Source organism: Nannobrachium achirus, assembly GCF_963921795.1.
Source record: "Nannobrachium achirus genome assembly, chromosome: 15".
NCBI classification, from domain to species: Eukaryota; Metazoa; Chordata; class Actinopteri; order Myctophiformes; family Myctophidae; genus Nannobrachium; species Nannobrachium achirus.
Genome location: NC_137822.1, coordinates 36,969,760 through 36,986,380, shown reverse-complemented (window position 1 = coordinate 36,986,380; position 16,621 = coordinate 36,969,760). Strand labels below are relative to the sequence as shown.

General features: G+C 43.1%; 1 protein-coding gene across 1 annotated transcript in view; it reads left to right on the top strand.

The window, feature by feature from the left end:
- The window catches only part of tln1 (talin 1), an 85,466-nt gene extending 70,786 nt beyond the window's left edge, over positions 1–14,680 (top strand). The window contains exons 53-58 of the mRNA XM_080743799.1: positions 381–505; positions 1,291–1,416; positions 1,926–1,988; positions 2,526–2,708; positions 10,254–10,379; positions 12,934–14,680. Coding sequence (XP_080599925.1) covers positions 381–505; positions 1,291–1,416; positions 1,926–1,988; positions 2,526–2,708; positions 10,254–10,379; positions 12,934–13,068 — 758 coding nt within the window. The 3' untranslated portion in view covers positions 13,069–14,680. The remainder of the gene's footprint in view (positions 1–380; positions 506–1,290; positions 1,417–1,925; positions 1,989–2,525; positions 2,709–10,253; positions 10,380–12,933) is intronic.
- The last annotated feature ends 1,941 nt before the right edge of the window (positions 14,681–16,621 follow it).

Genomic DNA, 16,621 nt, shown 5'->3' with positions numbered 1-16,621 from the left:
AATAATGTATGTGTTTGTGCTGTGTTTCAGGAACAGAATGGGTGGACCCAGAGAGGTTGAATAATGTATGTGTTTGTGCTGTGTTTCAGGAACAGAATGGGTGGACCCAGAGAGGTTGAATAATGTATGTGTTTGTGCTGTGTTTCAGGGACAGAATGGGTGGACCCAGAGAGGTTGAATAATGTATGTGTTTGTGCTGTGTTTCAGGAACAGAATGGGTGGACCCAGAGAGGTTGAATAATGTATGTGTTTGTGCTGTGTTTCAGGGACAGAATGGGTGGACCCAGAGAGGTTGAATAATGTATGTGTTTGTGCTGTGTTTCAGGAACAGAATGGGTGGACCCAGAGAGGTTGAATAATGTGTTTGTGCTGTGTTTCAGGAACAGAATGGGTGGACCCGGAGGATCCCACCGTCATCGCGGAGAATGAGCTGCTGGGTGCGGCCGCCGCCATCGAGGCCGCAGCCAGGAAACTGGAGCTGCTTCGACCCAGAACCAAACCCAAGGTCAGGGGGCTTCAGAGAGGGGCTTCTGGTCCACATCGTTCACGTTGCTCTGTACACATTGACCCATTAAGACCTGAGGCCCATTCTAAACATGCCTTCTAAATCTTTTTTTGAAAAAAATCTATGCATCTTTGCTGTCAGGCAGAAACCTCTTATCTCAGCAGATCCACAAGCTTGAACGTTTTGAGCTTGTAGATCTGCTACTTTTGCTACTTTTGAATTAGAATCCTGAATGGTAACAGTTTCGGCCACAAGAGGTTTCCACCCGACAGAGACGCTAAAATCCTAAATTACATGGATACTTTCCCGGTTTTAATGGGTTAAAATCTGTACACCTATAATCAGCTACTCTTTTGAAAACGTTTCACTTTGAGAGATTGATTCATAACAATTTTGGCAAACTATCTCAGTTTATTTCAAACACATTACTGTCTGTTGAAAAAGGTGCTTTATTAGGGAGTATGTTGTCTAGACAGATGCTAGGTTCATTGTTTACCTGGTATTATCCTATAGTTTCAAATGTACAGAATGTCATTTAGATAGCATGCTGTTTAGACTGATGCTATTGTCTACCAGGTATTCCATACTTTCAAATGTACAGAAAGTTATTTAGATAGCATGTTGTTTAGATAGATTCTAGGTTCATTGTTTACCTGGCATCTTCCCATATTATTTACCTTGTCGCCTGTTGGCTAGAGTTCATGTTCACTCCGCTTATTCTGATCTCGCTCTTGCAAGTCATCCTGGATAAGAATATCTGCTAATTGCCTAAATTGTATCAACAGGAAGCCGATGAGAGCCTGAACTTCGAGGAGCAGATCCTGGAAGCAGCCAAGTCCATCGCGGCGGCGACCAGCGCTCTGGTCAAAGCAGCCTCGGCCGCCCAGAGGGAGCTGGTGGCGCAGGGGAAGGTGCGTCCCGCTGAGACTCCCCACCCGGGGGTGAATGTAACTTGGGGACGGAACGATATTATCGTTTATCGTGATAAAAAACACTAACAATAATCGTATTGTGAAGATTTAATTTATCGTGAAATCGTCCTCCTTGATACATTAGGATCAATTCACCTTTTATTTGGATAGCTGCACCACTTAAACCCTCTATTGGTAAAACGTACTTATAATATACGTACTTGATACCGGCTTTTTTTCCCACTCTTCCAAATCTTTTTTCCCCAAAATTGCCGATCTACAAGCTCACAACGAGTCGCAACGCAACACGTTGTGAGCTTGTAGATCGTCTATTTTTTTTTAAATGCTCTGCCCCAGGATAATGGATGTTGGGGATATTTTGATTATCGCGATAGTATCGTGAATCGCGATTTCTTTGGTCAATGTCATATCGTCCCATCCCTATTGTAACTCTTATGTTTTTAGCGTTACTTTGAGGAACCTTCTAATCCCTGTATCCTCTTTAACAGGTGGGCGCCTGCCCTGCCAACGCTGTGGATGATGGACAGTGGTCTCAGGGGCTCATTTCAGCTGTAAGTATCACTCATCACCCATGGTTTTCATTTCCAAAATGAATGCTTGACTTACAGTATACAGGTGCATCTAAAGAAATATAATGGAAAGGTTGTGGAAAAGGTTCATGTGCGTGTGGAATATGACACAACTTATTCCAAGAAAACATATTATTTTCCTGACTGTTGCGATTTAAGGTGGTCTTCAAGAACTATATGCCGTAACTGTCGACATTAAAACAAAGGCTTGAAATATTTCTGTGTGTGTAATGAATGTATGACAGTTGAACTTTTCGAATTACATTATGAGAAAAGGAAATCGCTTTTGCACAATATTCAATTCCGTTTTTGATGCACCTGTATGCTTGGTTGCGCGTCGCACACACTAAAATAGGCGATGTACAAGCTCACAACGCTTGCAGATCTGCTATTTTCAATGCATAACGCCAGCAAACAACTACTGTACATAATGGGTAGTTGATGATTTCTCTTATTATATAAATCGTCCTTAGCGGTGCACCACCACATTGACCATCATGTCTCCCTCCCCCCATGCAGGCCAGGATGGTTGCGGCCGCCACCAACAACCTGTGTGAGGCGGCCAACTCTGCGGTGCAGGGCCACGCCAGCGAGGAGAAGCTCATCTCCTCTGCCAAGCAGGTGGCCGCTTCCACCGCTCAGCTGCTGGTGGCCTGCAAGGTCAAGGCTGACCAGGACTCCCAGACCATGAAGAGGCTGCAGGTCAGTGACATCACCCTACATTTAAGACTCGGACACACTGAACGATATTTAAGTGGTCGGGGATTGATTGTTGGATCGTTAGAGTATTTCACACTGCACAAGTGTCTTTCTTGAAATCGGCATATCTTTGTGATTTTCACACCATAAGATTGATTGCCGACGAGGGATCGCACACTGCCAGATATTTCACCAGGATGCGATTTAGACCCGAGACATACAGCCAACATTTGTTTTTATTCCAATGTCCAACGAAAACGTGAAAGGTTCCGAAATGGCCGTGATATGTGCGTGCAGCGAGGCAGGACGCAAATGATTTTCATTCTCGCGCGCGCAAACGCACACAAAAACGCTCGTGGAGGGATCGCCGAGCGCTATTATCGCGGCCAGATCTTCTCGTTGCCCGCCCCGCTAACCGTGAATGATTACATGCCGTAAAGTAAATAGGGTGTGCGTGCTTCCAAATGGCACGCACTCGATCTGCCCCACACGCCGTCCTCAGTGTTTGCTATGAGAACATACTGTAGGCTAACGCAGTTATATAGCCTACACGCGACGCAATAATTATATTTATATTAGCCTACATAAACGCCAGGTCGGGTATCCGCGGGTCCCTGGCCGATTGCAGGACTCTGTGCCAGCTGTACTACTTTCAGGTACTTTTACTTTACTTGGGGTTAGAGACTGAGGACTGAGAGAGAGACTTTGGGTCTTTGAGCAGAGATCAGGGAGTCATGACACTGTGACCCTGTGTGACTGTGGGACAGTAGCCTGGGATCAGTTGCATTTTCGGGTTTCTGATCCAGTCGGGAGCAGAAACAACCAATCAGACGGACTACACTTTGGCCGGAACTACTAGACCGGAAACAGTTTTAACCTAAAATAATTATTCCCTGCACTCAATAGCATAATTTTAGGGCCTACCCAATAAACCCCTTCATGTGGCGTAGTTTTGGGCCATGCACCTGAAACTTCTGTATTCTCCATGTTGTAAACAGCAAACCTCAGTAAGACCACAGTCACACTGACCCTAATCGTAACCCTGAGTGAATTTACAACCACTCGTGTTGAAAACTCACGACCATCCAGCTCACGGACGTCATATTCCCAAGTCATTTACAACCATTTGCGTCAATATTGACGTCGACCGCGAAGATTCCCAGACCGCTGTCAATCTTCCAGATCTGACTCTTCACAATTTCTTGTTTGAAAAATGCAATGTTTTTCTGTTTTTCTTTTTTTTTTTTTTTACCATAAATTAATAAAATACATCTACTAGACGCTGGTGTTTAAATGGAAAAACTGTAAACATTACACGCATCACTAGCGTCCTGATCCCATGGTCTGCCAGGTCAAGCTTGCCAACTGTGCAATCTCCACTGCAAAAAGTACTCTTTTACTGTGTTTGATGAATGGACCATTTTCAAAATATATTGGCCAATGATCAGTGGTTAGTATGTGTTTTGTTAGAATAATTTAAATCTGCAAAGTAACTTGCATTATATTCCATTACATCTCAGAAGCAAAGTTACATCTTGAATAAATACATCTTGACTGTGGGCCTGTAGGCTCACCACCCCTGAACACACAAGGTCACTGGGTCAAGGTCACAGTTGAGGTCAAAAGAGCTGATGTTTAAGTAGTTTGTTTATCGGTTTGGTTCAGACCAGGGTTATTATTATTTTAAGACAAATTTAAAAGGATAAAATAAATATTTGTTAAATGACAGTTTCTAGGGTTACATGTGTCTTCCCCCTCCCATACAGTCTGCATATACAGCTGGCGCATTAAGGATTAGGCTAAACTATATTTAGAGCAGGCTTTTATCTGTGGCTACAATGACGCTTTTGGAGAGCTTTAACAGGCCTGAGGTTTTAGTCGACCAAATGTACGGTTGATTTAGTCGACTATTATTATTATTATTATTTATTTATTTTTGGCAGGCCTTGATGGTGTTGAAATACCTGATTTATACTCAGCTGTGTGCCGAAAATAGCAGATCTACGACACATCCATTCATAGCATCATCCTCTGCTTTTCTCTTGCTGTTTTCTAAACACATCAGGGAAAGGGTTACTGAAACCAAGACAGGTTGGGAACATTATGGCGGAGTCTTTTTCATGTCAAGGACCCCCAAATTATTATGCATTTGGCCTGGACCCACATCTGAAAATATTTTTCGTACCAGGTACACCCATACAAGATGTGTGTTGCTTTTTCATTTGGTTTCACACATTGTGAGCTTATAGATCTGCTGTTTCCAAATGGCCAATGTTCAGTTTGCTGGGGTTACAATTTACAATTTAGGCATTTAGCAGACACTTTTAATCCAATGCGACATACATCAACAACAATACAACAAAGGCATAGGAATATCAATCTAGAAAAACAATAACATACAGTAGGTAGACCACGCACCTAATCAGTAAAACATTTTTTTTCCCCCTTTTTTCTAAAACCTGAAAATGCTATCTCGCTTCATGTATGGTCATTGAGGGAAGCGGAGTGTTACAGTAGTGCTATGGGTTTAGGTGGAGTCTGAAGAGGTGAGTCTTCAGACCACGGTAGAAGCTAGGGAGTGAGTCTGTAGTTCTAAGTGCGTTTATGTTGCAACAGTTTATTCCACAGTTTGGGGGCCAGGAGGGCAAATTGTCTAAAGTGGGTTAAAGTGTTCAAACCGGGGGCGCCCGCTGGCCTAGTGGTCAAGGCGCATACCACATACTAGGCTATGATGCCTGCTGGCGTCACTGGTACGATTCCCGATCCGGACGACCTTTGCCACATGTCATTCCCCATCTCTCTCCCCATTTCCTGTCAGTCTACTATCCTATCAAATAAAGGCACAAAAAGCCCAAAAACAAATCTTAAAAAAAAAAAAGTGTTCAAACCGCTTTTGATGCTACATTACCCTATTTTGTTGGGGAACCCCTTCAAGGACCCCTGGAAGGGTCCCCCAGACCCCATCTTTTTGAGAACCACTGTGTTTTAGAGCGAGCGGCAAGGCCAGCTCATGTTCTCCCATTCAATCACCAAGTGACTTATCCCCTCCTGTTTTGGGCTTGCAGCTGCCACACGGGTAATTCCCACACCAGTGTGTGCGTGTGTGTGTTGGTCTGTGGTATCTGGTGGTGGATGCAACATCCCTTGTCACCTCGCTTTGAAAGAAACGTCATCTCCATCACTTAGCTGAAACCCTAGCTTCCTAACTTACAGTATAGGGCTCTGAGGGATTGACATCACATCTCACTTGTGGGTTTTTGCTGTCAGACCTTGTACAGTAGGCCTACTGTACTGTATGTTGAAAACCCTTGCTTTCAGAAAAAGAGAAAATGACCTGTTGCAATGAATCCAATGTAATCACAGACGCTGGCTTGCATCAAAAATAGCAGATCTTTTCATACAGTGTACGCTATAGTACGACGAACATGGAGAAGTTTAAATATGGAGATGCAAGGTTTCTGCCTGACCACAACGATAAATGATGCTCTTTAAACGCATTCACCCTTGGGTCTCTACTCTCTATTCTTAGGCATGTCACAGGCGAACAGTTTAGAACAATATCATTTTCTTTCATACCCTTTTCAGAAATGGGGAAAGTGGCAGCTCTGCGAGCTCGGCTATTTTTGGCCATTTTCAAACTTATCTTCATAACGTATACCTGGTCCTCCCTAATGCTTTGTTATAAGATTCCACCATTCATGTCCATTTCTACACCATTTCTGTGCGAAGGAGGGCTGTGGACTGTGAGTGACATCGGTAGGCATTTCAAACGAGATTTCAAACTTTGATTTGTATTTATGTTTTTGTTGAGAGAGGGGCTGTAGTTTCTGTTAGCTTGGAATTCCCATTGATGTCACTGGCCAGGCAGGTTTCTGAACTGTCCACAGCCCACCCAATGCAGCAGAGCGAGTAGACAGAAATGGTGCCATTGTGATAGAGATTCTCTGAGGTATGGGGTCCAGTCCAGGGACCCTCACAGTTCCTTGAGGGGGTTCCAAATGGACACTTGTAGGTCTGTAACGCTGAGAGTGCACAAATGGAACTAAATGTACCTGTACGGTTCCATTTGTATGCTCAGTTATAGGGCTCCTGGAAATTACAAATGTTTGCAAACCACTGGTCTATTATTGCATTAGTGTGTAAATTAGCGCACCTAATAATAATCACAAATAATCGGGTCCCCAGTCCTTGGACTGTTTTATTGTTACATACTTGACATTTTCCCATCAGTTATCCATCCTAGGAGCAGTGAGCAGCCGTTGGCTGTACCGCTCGCTCATGGGAGCAGTTAGGGGTTAAGTGTCTTGCTTAGAGACATTTTCGACACATTGCAGATGGCTGGAATCGAACCTGGGGCCTTTAAGGGCCGTTTATAGTTACGTATGCGTGTTGTGTACGTTTTGGGTGAGAGAGTACGTACAGTAAATCCGTCGACATGCATAGTTCCTATACGTTATTTATGTGCCGACCCGCTCTCCGCTCCAATTCTGCTCCCGTTGGAGCCGCGTGCCACATGGAGGTGGTTCTGCACACACGTGTAAACCGAAGCATTTAGCCAAAATATGTAGAACCACAGAATTTCTTGACCCGATGTGATGTTTGGTAATACGTGGTAACAGTCTGGACTGGTTCTGCTGTTTGTCGGCAACGTTATCACGGTAAATGCAACGCCGCGAGGGTACATATTTAACAACATGGATCCGGACCCGGAGTAATTATAACAAGACTATTGCTGCACTGACTGTCACTGAGTGCACCCGTCTCGCTGTTGGAGGAGAGGCTGTGTGTGTGTGTGTGTGTGTGTGTGTGTGTGTGTGTGTGTGTGTGTGTGTGTGTGTGTGTGTGTGTGTGTGTGTGTGTGTGTGTGTGTGTGTGTGTGTGTGTGTGTGTGTGTGTGTGTGTGTGTGTGTGTGTGTGTGTGTGTGGAGTCGAGGCGTCCTCTTCATGTGGTTGCAACAACGTTCCTTTTTTCCCGTTTCTTGATAAAATATATTTCTTATTGGGACACATAGTTTCAGAACCGCTGTCATAGAGCAGAGGAAAAGTAATTTTCCTCACTACTGCCCCCACGGTTGACAAAAGTTCACCACGGGTAGTTCATGCGTACGTACGTTTTTATCGGTTTTAATCCGTCGGGTTGAGGGTTGTCCGTAAGGGTACGAACAGACCAACAGACCAAAAGGATTAAATCACTCTCCCCCTCCGTTTCTAGTGTAGACTTGCGGTCCTTATGTATTACTATGCTTGGTACTTTAGGTGGGCTGGGCTCTCTAAACCATTCAGCTACGGCCGCCCTAAGATCACCTTTTAAGATCCGATTAGCTGTGAGTTGACTTCGGGCAGTGCTCTGGCTCCTTGGCCTCTGTGCACTGAAGGGATTCACACGTAGCTGAAAGGGATCCAGGTATCTGGGGCCTTGGAAGCCATGGGAGCAGGTGGGCTACTGTGGCAGCCAGCAAGGACATGGGGAGTGTTTTTGAAACTCTTCCACATGAGTGATGTAGCAGACATCTCTCCAAGTGGTTTGTGGCATCGAGCTGTCACCAGAACGATGATAGATTTGTGGTGTCCCATGATCTGTGTTGGACAGTAACAAAGAGCATGGACTTAATTACTGTACTTAAGTACATTTTCTGAGTATCTGTATTCTGTTTTTGTATACATGACTTTCACTCCACTACATTTAAAAGACAAATATTGTACTTCTGACTCCTCTACTTTTCTCGGAAGGGAAAAAATACATGGATACTTGAGTACATACACTTTTGAATGCTCAGTAGGTCAGAGAGATTTTCGGTATAAGCAGAGAATGTCTGAATACTAGAAGTATCTACTCCAGTAGTCGACAGTAGACTATACTTACAAATGTGATGAGAAGCTTTCACTTGTGGTGGAGTAATTATTTTGACCAGGAGCATATAAAGGACTGCGGTTGAGTACTTTTAGTCAAATATGTTGTCAGACAGAATGTTGACACATATTTGTGGCGTTTCATGAGGAACTAGGCCTCAGATGGGAGACTAGCTAGGATTGCAGCCTCTGTCTGCACCAGCCGAACCCGGAAAGGAGAGAAACATCAAGCCTGGCTAGCTCTGTGTTTAAAAGTGACTGTCAGCGAGTCGAGAGGGAGATGGATGTTTTCTGCGCTTGAGCTCTTCCATTGCCTTTTAAAGACATGCTCTGCCGCCGAGCGAGCAGGGAGTCCGTCATGGAGAGTTATGCTCTAAAGTAAACCAAAGGCCTCCTCAGTGAAGTGAAGTCTATATCGCTGCCTCGTTAACACGACTCGGGACCGTTCGCTCACGTTTTGGACGCAGGGATTTGATCCCAGAGCCACGGATAAACATGGAAATATTTGGTCCCGTTTGATTCCGTCGTCCCGACTTGAATGTCAACAGTGGCGTAAAGGAACTAAGTACATTTACTCAAGTGCTGTACTCAAGTACAATTTTGAGGTATTTGTACTTTACTGGAGTAGTTCCAATTTCCAATACTTATACTTCATTAGTACTGCACTACACCTCAGATCCACATATTGCACTTTTACTCCACAAAACGTATATGAAAACTTAACTAGTACTTAACACCTAGATACATTTCGTCCATTTGAAAATAGCCGAACTACAAGCTCAAAATGTGTTGGATCGCGACTGATTGTGAGATCGGCTATTCAGAGATTTGTATACATTTGAAAACTTGTGAAATGGTACATTCTACACAATGAGTACTTTTAGTTTTTGTACTTTTAAGTACATTTTGATGGCAATCTTTTGTACTTTTACTCATGTATATTTTTAATTCTGGACTTTTATTTGCAACAGAGTATTTCTAGATTGTAGCATTGATACTTTTACTTAACCCATTTAGGGTTAGAATTATTGAATGCTTTAACCAGTGAAAAAATAGCAGATATACAAGCTCACAGCGCGGCACCGAGTGCCGGTGCCGCGCTGCGAGCTTGTAGATCTGCTATTTTTGAAAAAGTCGTGAAAATGTGTGCAAATCTTTGAATATATGTATTTTCAAAGCGAATGTTTGTAACTCAAATTTTGCTTCTGGGTGGTCCCTGGAACTAGATATTTTGAGATGGGGGTCCGTGGCCAAATAAATATCAATGTGGGGGTCCTTCACATGAAAACGTTTGAGAACCACTGACATAGTAGTCTCTCAAGAACAGACTAACTGAGCTCCAGTTAACTGAGCTCCAAGTGAAAAGGACCTTTTCTTTGACGATGGCTATAGCCAGATTGCTGACATAGAAACATAGGTTTTTCAAAAAACCCTAGAAGGATTCAAAAGACACTTATAGAATTGGCTCAAAATTCTAATTTTCACAATTTTTCAAAAATAGCAGATCTACAAGCTCGCAGCACGGCACTTGTGCCGCGCTGTGAGCTTGTATATCTGCTATTTTTCAATAGTTAAAGCATAAAATAATCATACACATAATGTGTACCCGTTCTAAATGGGTTAAGTAAAAAGTGTGAGTACTGTTCCCAACACTGCTAACATTATATTCTCTCTGTCTATCTGTCTCTCTGTCTCTAGGCTGCTGGTAATGCAGTGAAGCGGGCTGCAGACAACCTGGTGAAGGCTGCTCAGACGGCAGCCTTCGAGCGCCAGGACGACCAGGCGGTGGTCGTCAAGAGCAAGATGGTGGGAGGCATCGCTCAGGTGAGTGACAATATAAACAACTAAATAATGACCCCAGGTCTCTGGCACTCACACAGCTGTCTTACAAAACAACGTGTTGGAATGCGAATAGGGGTGTAACGATACATTTTAATAGCGATTCGATACATATCACGATACATTGATTGACGATACAATACATGGACGATATTGGTTCATTCATGGTGATACGATACGATTCGATTCAATGATTTAAAATCGATATGGTAACTATTTAGCAAAGACATTAAATCTGTGTGAAAGTTGTGGATTGTGCAGGTTTTTAAGGGAAACATGTATTATGGATATATTAAGTAAACACAGTGATTATCTGCCAAATACATGGACATTGTATATTGACAAACCTGCACCTTGACATGAACCCAGAGATTACACACATTTATCGATAGACCAGTGTAGCTATATGGAAAGGAAAAGTAATTAAACCCCTCCTTTTAATTTTTTCTTCTTAAAAATGCTAAATAGAATGCACAAATAGGTAGTATCGATACAATCGATTCTTTGCACTGCCGATACGATACAAAATAAAACGATACGATTTGATTTTAGCTGTTTTTATTTCGATTTTTTAAGTTAACTCATTTTGTGCTGCTGAAATTAACGGGTTAACATGTCCACGATGCCACCCTCAGGCTCCATAAACGGCCATTGTCTTATTTTGAAGGCCAGAAGTCCATAGCGTAAACACTTCCGGTCTGACGTCATCGCGTCATTCACAGGAAGCGATCGTCCTCCACATGGTGTTGTGTAATGGCGGACCGGAGCTTTTATACATGTGTAACATAAGCGAGCATCTGCCTCCATCTTCGCTTCTAAAGTGTAGTTTTGAGATAATGGACATTAAAGATGAGATCCCCCGCCTGCCTCAATGTTATGGGATTACTATTTTGTGCTCGTGGATCCGTGATGATGAGAAATCAGCGACGGATTTTGGCTCGGGACGTTCCGCCATTGTATCCGGTAATATAACCGCCGTTACAGTAATATATTACTTTTCACGAGTATACTCGTGATCGGCACCATGTTCTTTTCGAGTATTTTTCACGAGTATTCTCGGGATCGGCGCAAAATGAGTTAAACACGATATTTCGTTACAGTTACTATATCGTTACACCCCTAAATGCGACACATTGTGAGCCTGTTGATCGGTTATTGCGACCGTCAGGGAGCAGTTTACTATGAAAACCTCCACCGGCCGGCCGTCCGTCCGTCCGTCCGTCCGTCCGTCGGTCACACGTCACACGTCACACCTTTGCCCTGCTCATATCTCCGCATCAGTATGACATCACACCACATGTGTACACAAACCTTTGTGTACGTTGCTGTGGCAACAGTCTGTTGTTGCTGGTCTGTTAGTGTACGTTAGCAACCACCTTAGCAACCATGGTTTTACCCTAGCAACCAACTGTTTACCATAGCAACCATGTTTTTTTACCCTAGCAACCAACTGTTTACCATAGCAACCAGATACGCAGAGCAGGGATCTCCATATATGGGCATAAACAGGTGACATCACACTGATGTCAGATACTCAGAGCAGGGATTTCTCCATAATATATGGGCATACAAGGGATTCTGTTAGGGATCTCCATATATGGGCATAAAAGGGATTCTGTTAGGGATCTCCATATATGGGCATACAAGGGATTCTGTTAGGGATCTCCATATATGGGCATAAAAGGGATTCTGTTAGGGATCTCCATATATGGGCATAAAAGGGATTCTGTTAGCGATCTCCATATATGGGCATAAAAGGGATTCTGTTAGGGATCTCCATATATGGGCATAAAAGGGATTCTGTTAGGGATCTCCATATATGGGCATAAAATGGATTCTGTTAGGGATCTCCATATATGGGCATAAAAGGGATTCTGTTAGCTGTTAGTGATCTCCATATATGGGCATAAAAGGGATGCTGTTAGGGATCTCCATATATGGGCATAAAAGGGATTCTGTTAGGGATCTCCATATATGGGCATGAAAGGGATTCTGTTAGGGATCTCCATATATGGGCATAAAAGGGATTGTATCCCAGATGATGCCCTGTTAGGAGATCCACACTAACAGAATCCATATATGGTCCTACCGACAGCTGCTATAAGCCAACCCTGGCGATAAGGTCTGAGTCGAAGAAATGCTTCTTTCCTGGCAAGAATTGCCCCTTTATACTGTAGGGCTCGTTTGTGTATTGTATGACATCACGCCACATCATCGGCTGAGGACTGTGTGATGTCATCATATCTCCATATATGGAGACATAAGTTGCTCATGCCCAAATATGGGCTGGTGAGGTCAGACTTAGTGTGATGCGTAGGTTATCTCCATATATGGAGATTCAACTTCAATGAGTAACCATGGCAAACTGTCAACTGCCCGTATGTCTTGATAATTGGTAAAACAAACTTTTGGCCTATTTGTGGAGATAAGCGACCAACGGTCGCTTATCTCCCGATTAGGGAGTCTTACTGGTTATCACTGATCGTTCTCGTCTGGGCTGATTGGCTTATGGTTTTTCTTTTTTTCTTTTTCCCAACAGATCATCGCCGCCCAGGAGGAGATGCTGAGGAAGGAGAGAGAGCTGGACGAGGCCAGGAAGAAGCTGGCACATATCCGCCAGCAGCAGTACAAGTTCCTGCCCTCCGAACTCCGGGAAGAAGGCCAGGATCAGTGAGGAGCCTCGCTCTGCGCCGCGCCGAACGGCCACCATAACTCCCAGGTGTCGCTTTCAACCCCGCGATTGTAATAAAAAAAGAGTAAAGTAAAGGAGGGAAAAAAGGCTGTTCTAAGAAGTTTTACTCTCGACAGGATTGAAATTGGGCACTTGCAGCGATGACATATCAGCCACTAGGCGGGGGATTTATCTAAAAGTTACTTTTCCCGCCCTGAGGCGTTTTGTAATAATATTATGCAAATTGGTTCTTTAGCTTTATACGTTCATGAGATAATATTTTTTAGGTCAAAGTCTTTGTATCTAATGTTGCATGTCTACACATTTTTTGACCTTGTAAATTCAATAATTCCTTACCAACAAATGATTTATCTTTTTTTTTTTTTTTGCCGCTAGAACAAATTGTTTAGTTTGGTGATTCTCAAAGTAGGGGTCCAGGGATTCCTTGAGGGGTTCCCAACGGACCCTTGCAGGACTCTTAACTCTGAGAGTGTACAAATGGAACCAAATGGACTCGTAACCATTTGGTTCCATGTGTACGCTCTCAGAGTTATGGAAGCCCTTGAGATGAAAAAAAAAAAAGGTTTGAGAACCACTGTTAGGTAGTTATGATTAGTTAGCAACTGTTTAACGTATTTTCTTTGATGACAGAGCGCCAAGTGTGGCGATTTGAACCAGTTAAGGGATCGAACTCTTAGAAGAAACAAAGACTGGCATTTTAATGGGTAGTCGTTTTTTTCTATTTAACCTAACTAGGACATTGAAACCGTTGAAATCAGGAACCTGAGTCTAACACCAGTTTACATTTTCATTCAAGCGGGGGAAAACGTCGGTTCTATTTGAAATATAAGGCTATAACTATGAAACGTGTTATTATGAGATAAAAGAAAATTGATATCAGTGAAATCTATACGAGTTTGTCTGTCTGCGTCAAAGCGCTTTGAGCTCCATTTTGGGACGAGATGTATTGTAATATTTTAAAGGTCATAAAAAAGCCATACATTTCTATTCTGCTTCAGGATGTTGTATTTTGTTTTTCGTCAAAAATGACTTTATTTTGGGTGCTGTCGGTTAAGTTCTATTGTTTTTTTGTTTTTTGTTTTGTTTTTTTCTTTCCTTTTTTTTATGTATTTCTTTAGCTAAATAGATTGTAATGTTCAACTTGGCAGCCAACTGTATGAACTGTATCCAGTATTTTCTTTTTGCAGAAACGAGTCTCGGAAAAGTAACGTATTTTTCAATACTCCAAAAGTGCCTACGTAATCTATTTTTTACATAATATTTAACTACACCCATTACCCATTTGTACTGTATGTGCACTTAATCGTTTAAAATAACACGACTTAGATATGCGTCCATCCTTCACATTTCAGCGTCGAAACATTGCACACGAAAACACAGGGCTTTGGTGTTGTTTAATTTTTGCAAGACATCAAGTGATTTCTTCTTTCTTATTGTTTTTGTTTGTTTTCTTTTTTTACATGAACTCTGGTATGAATGTGTTACCATTGGTTCTCAAAGTGGGATCCAGGGACCCTCAAGGGTCTCCATATGGTCCCTTACAGGTCAGTAACTCTGAGAGTGTACAAATGGACCAATGTGTACACTCTCAGAGTTACGGAGGTTGTAGAACCACTGGTATCGCAGTACCATGGTATTATCATGGCATTACAGGGCAATCATTCATAGATTTATATATAGTCAATAAAGTTTTTCACCCCCTGGGAACAATGTCTTCTTCCTGTTTATTATCCATTCAATGTTCATGTTCTTAAACCAAATGAATACAAATGCATTGCATTTCACCCCCGCAAGAAAAGCTAGGTGTGCTCCTCGGAGCGCAGATCTCCACCAGGCCTGCTGGTCTACCCAGGGCTGTGTCAGTCAGTCGTGGGGGTGCAGCCGTGGGCACACAAGTAAGCACAACAGTGTTTATGGAGCTGAATTTTAGAGGTGCACTCTGTAGCGGCCCCTCAACATGCGATTCCATTGTGGGTATGATTGAATGTTGCGTTCATGATGTATGCCGTTGTTGTTTTTGTAAGAAATGGGCCCCGCTGACAATTCTGTGAGTCTACAGGCAAACAGTATGGAGCATGAGGCCCCTTGATGTGTGATTCAAATTTGGGGCAGATCGGACACTGTTCATGATTTGTTACATATTTTGCCAAATGGGACCCTTGCCCAAACGTTGGACGCCAATCGGAATGGAATATGAAACACCTGAATGATACATCTTGATCACATACCTCCAGAGATGATGTTTAGATTTGTGTGATGTATTTATTTATTTTACAACATCTGAGTAGTAGCAAATACCAGTGTGTTTTGAAGTAAACTCAAAATGGCGGAAAATGACTTCAGGTGGAAATGTGTGGGCCGATATGGGGAGTTTCGTCAGAATCCAGAGGGGGAAAATACTTCTCAATAGTTCTAGTCTAAAATGTGAGTCTCGTTATAGCGCCACAATGAATCCGATTTGAAAAAACAAAACAAATAAATATTGGGGTGGAGGTTCTTCCTTGTCCTAATAGTGGTGCGTACAATCTTTCACACCTATTGGACCAACTGTCTGAGATTAGCTTTCCACACCGACGTTTCGTGTCCGTGTGGACACAGACTGGGACGAAAACATCCCTCGGCCGTTCTGGCCTGGCGGAGATAAAAACTAGACCAGGTCACCTGGTCGTGCCAGACCCGCAATGAAAACTAGTATGGCACTGAACTAACACATGAACACACAGGATTTTATAGTCTCAGCAACAAAGCGTAGTGAGCTTGTAGATCGGCTGTTTTCACTAGTATGGCACTGAACTAACACATGAACACACAGGATTGTATAGGCTGAGCAGCTGGAAATGTTTGTGAGCTTGTAGATGGGCTGAGGAATTTATAGTGTCAGCAGCTCGTCAGCCAACTCAACTCAGCTGGTCCTGTACAGGTGACGGCACTCAAGGCAATCAGCCCAGCAAGGGAAGGGAGGGGCAGATGAGCAGGCACACTGAGGAAAAAAGGGACAGGCACACTGAGGAAAAGAGGGACCGACAGACCGACCGACAGACCGACCGACAAAGCCTTATGTAGGCCGACCCCCTGGGTCTGGCAAAAATATATATTTGCGACCATAGGTCGCAAGTTTAGTATGTGAACAGTCACAGCTTGTCCATATGTATGTGTCTCTGTCACGCCTGACACTCTAGCCACTCTTAACAGAATGGGTTTGCTGCTCTGACATCACACTCTGGCTTCACTGTGATGTCACACTAACATAATACCTTTTTATGCCCATATATGGAGTTCCCTGATGTCATCAATATTAAGCCCATATCTGACAGGACTTCATATGGGAATGCCCATATATGGAGGCCATATCGGCCACATACCACACTAACGGCTGGTTCTACAGACAGGGATCTCCATGTATGGGCATAAAAGGGTATGATGTCAGATGTCAGACATCATAGGACTTTCACATAACGAATAACTGAGTCAGCATGTTTGGGCTCTCACAGCATATCTCGATATACAGTACATGGATCTCCTTATATGGGTACCA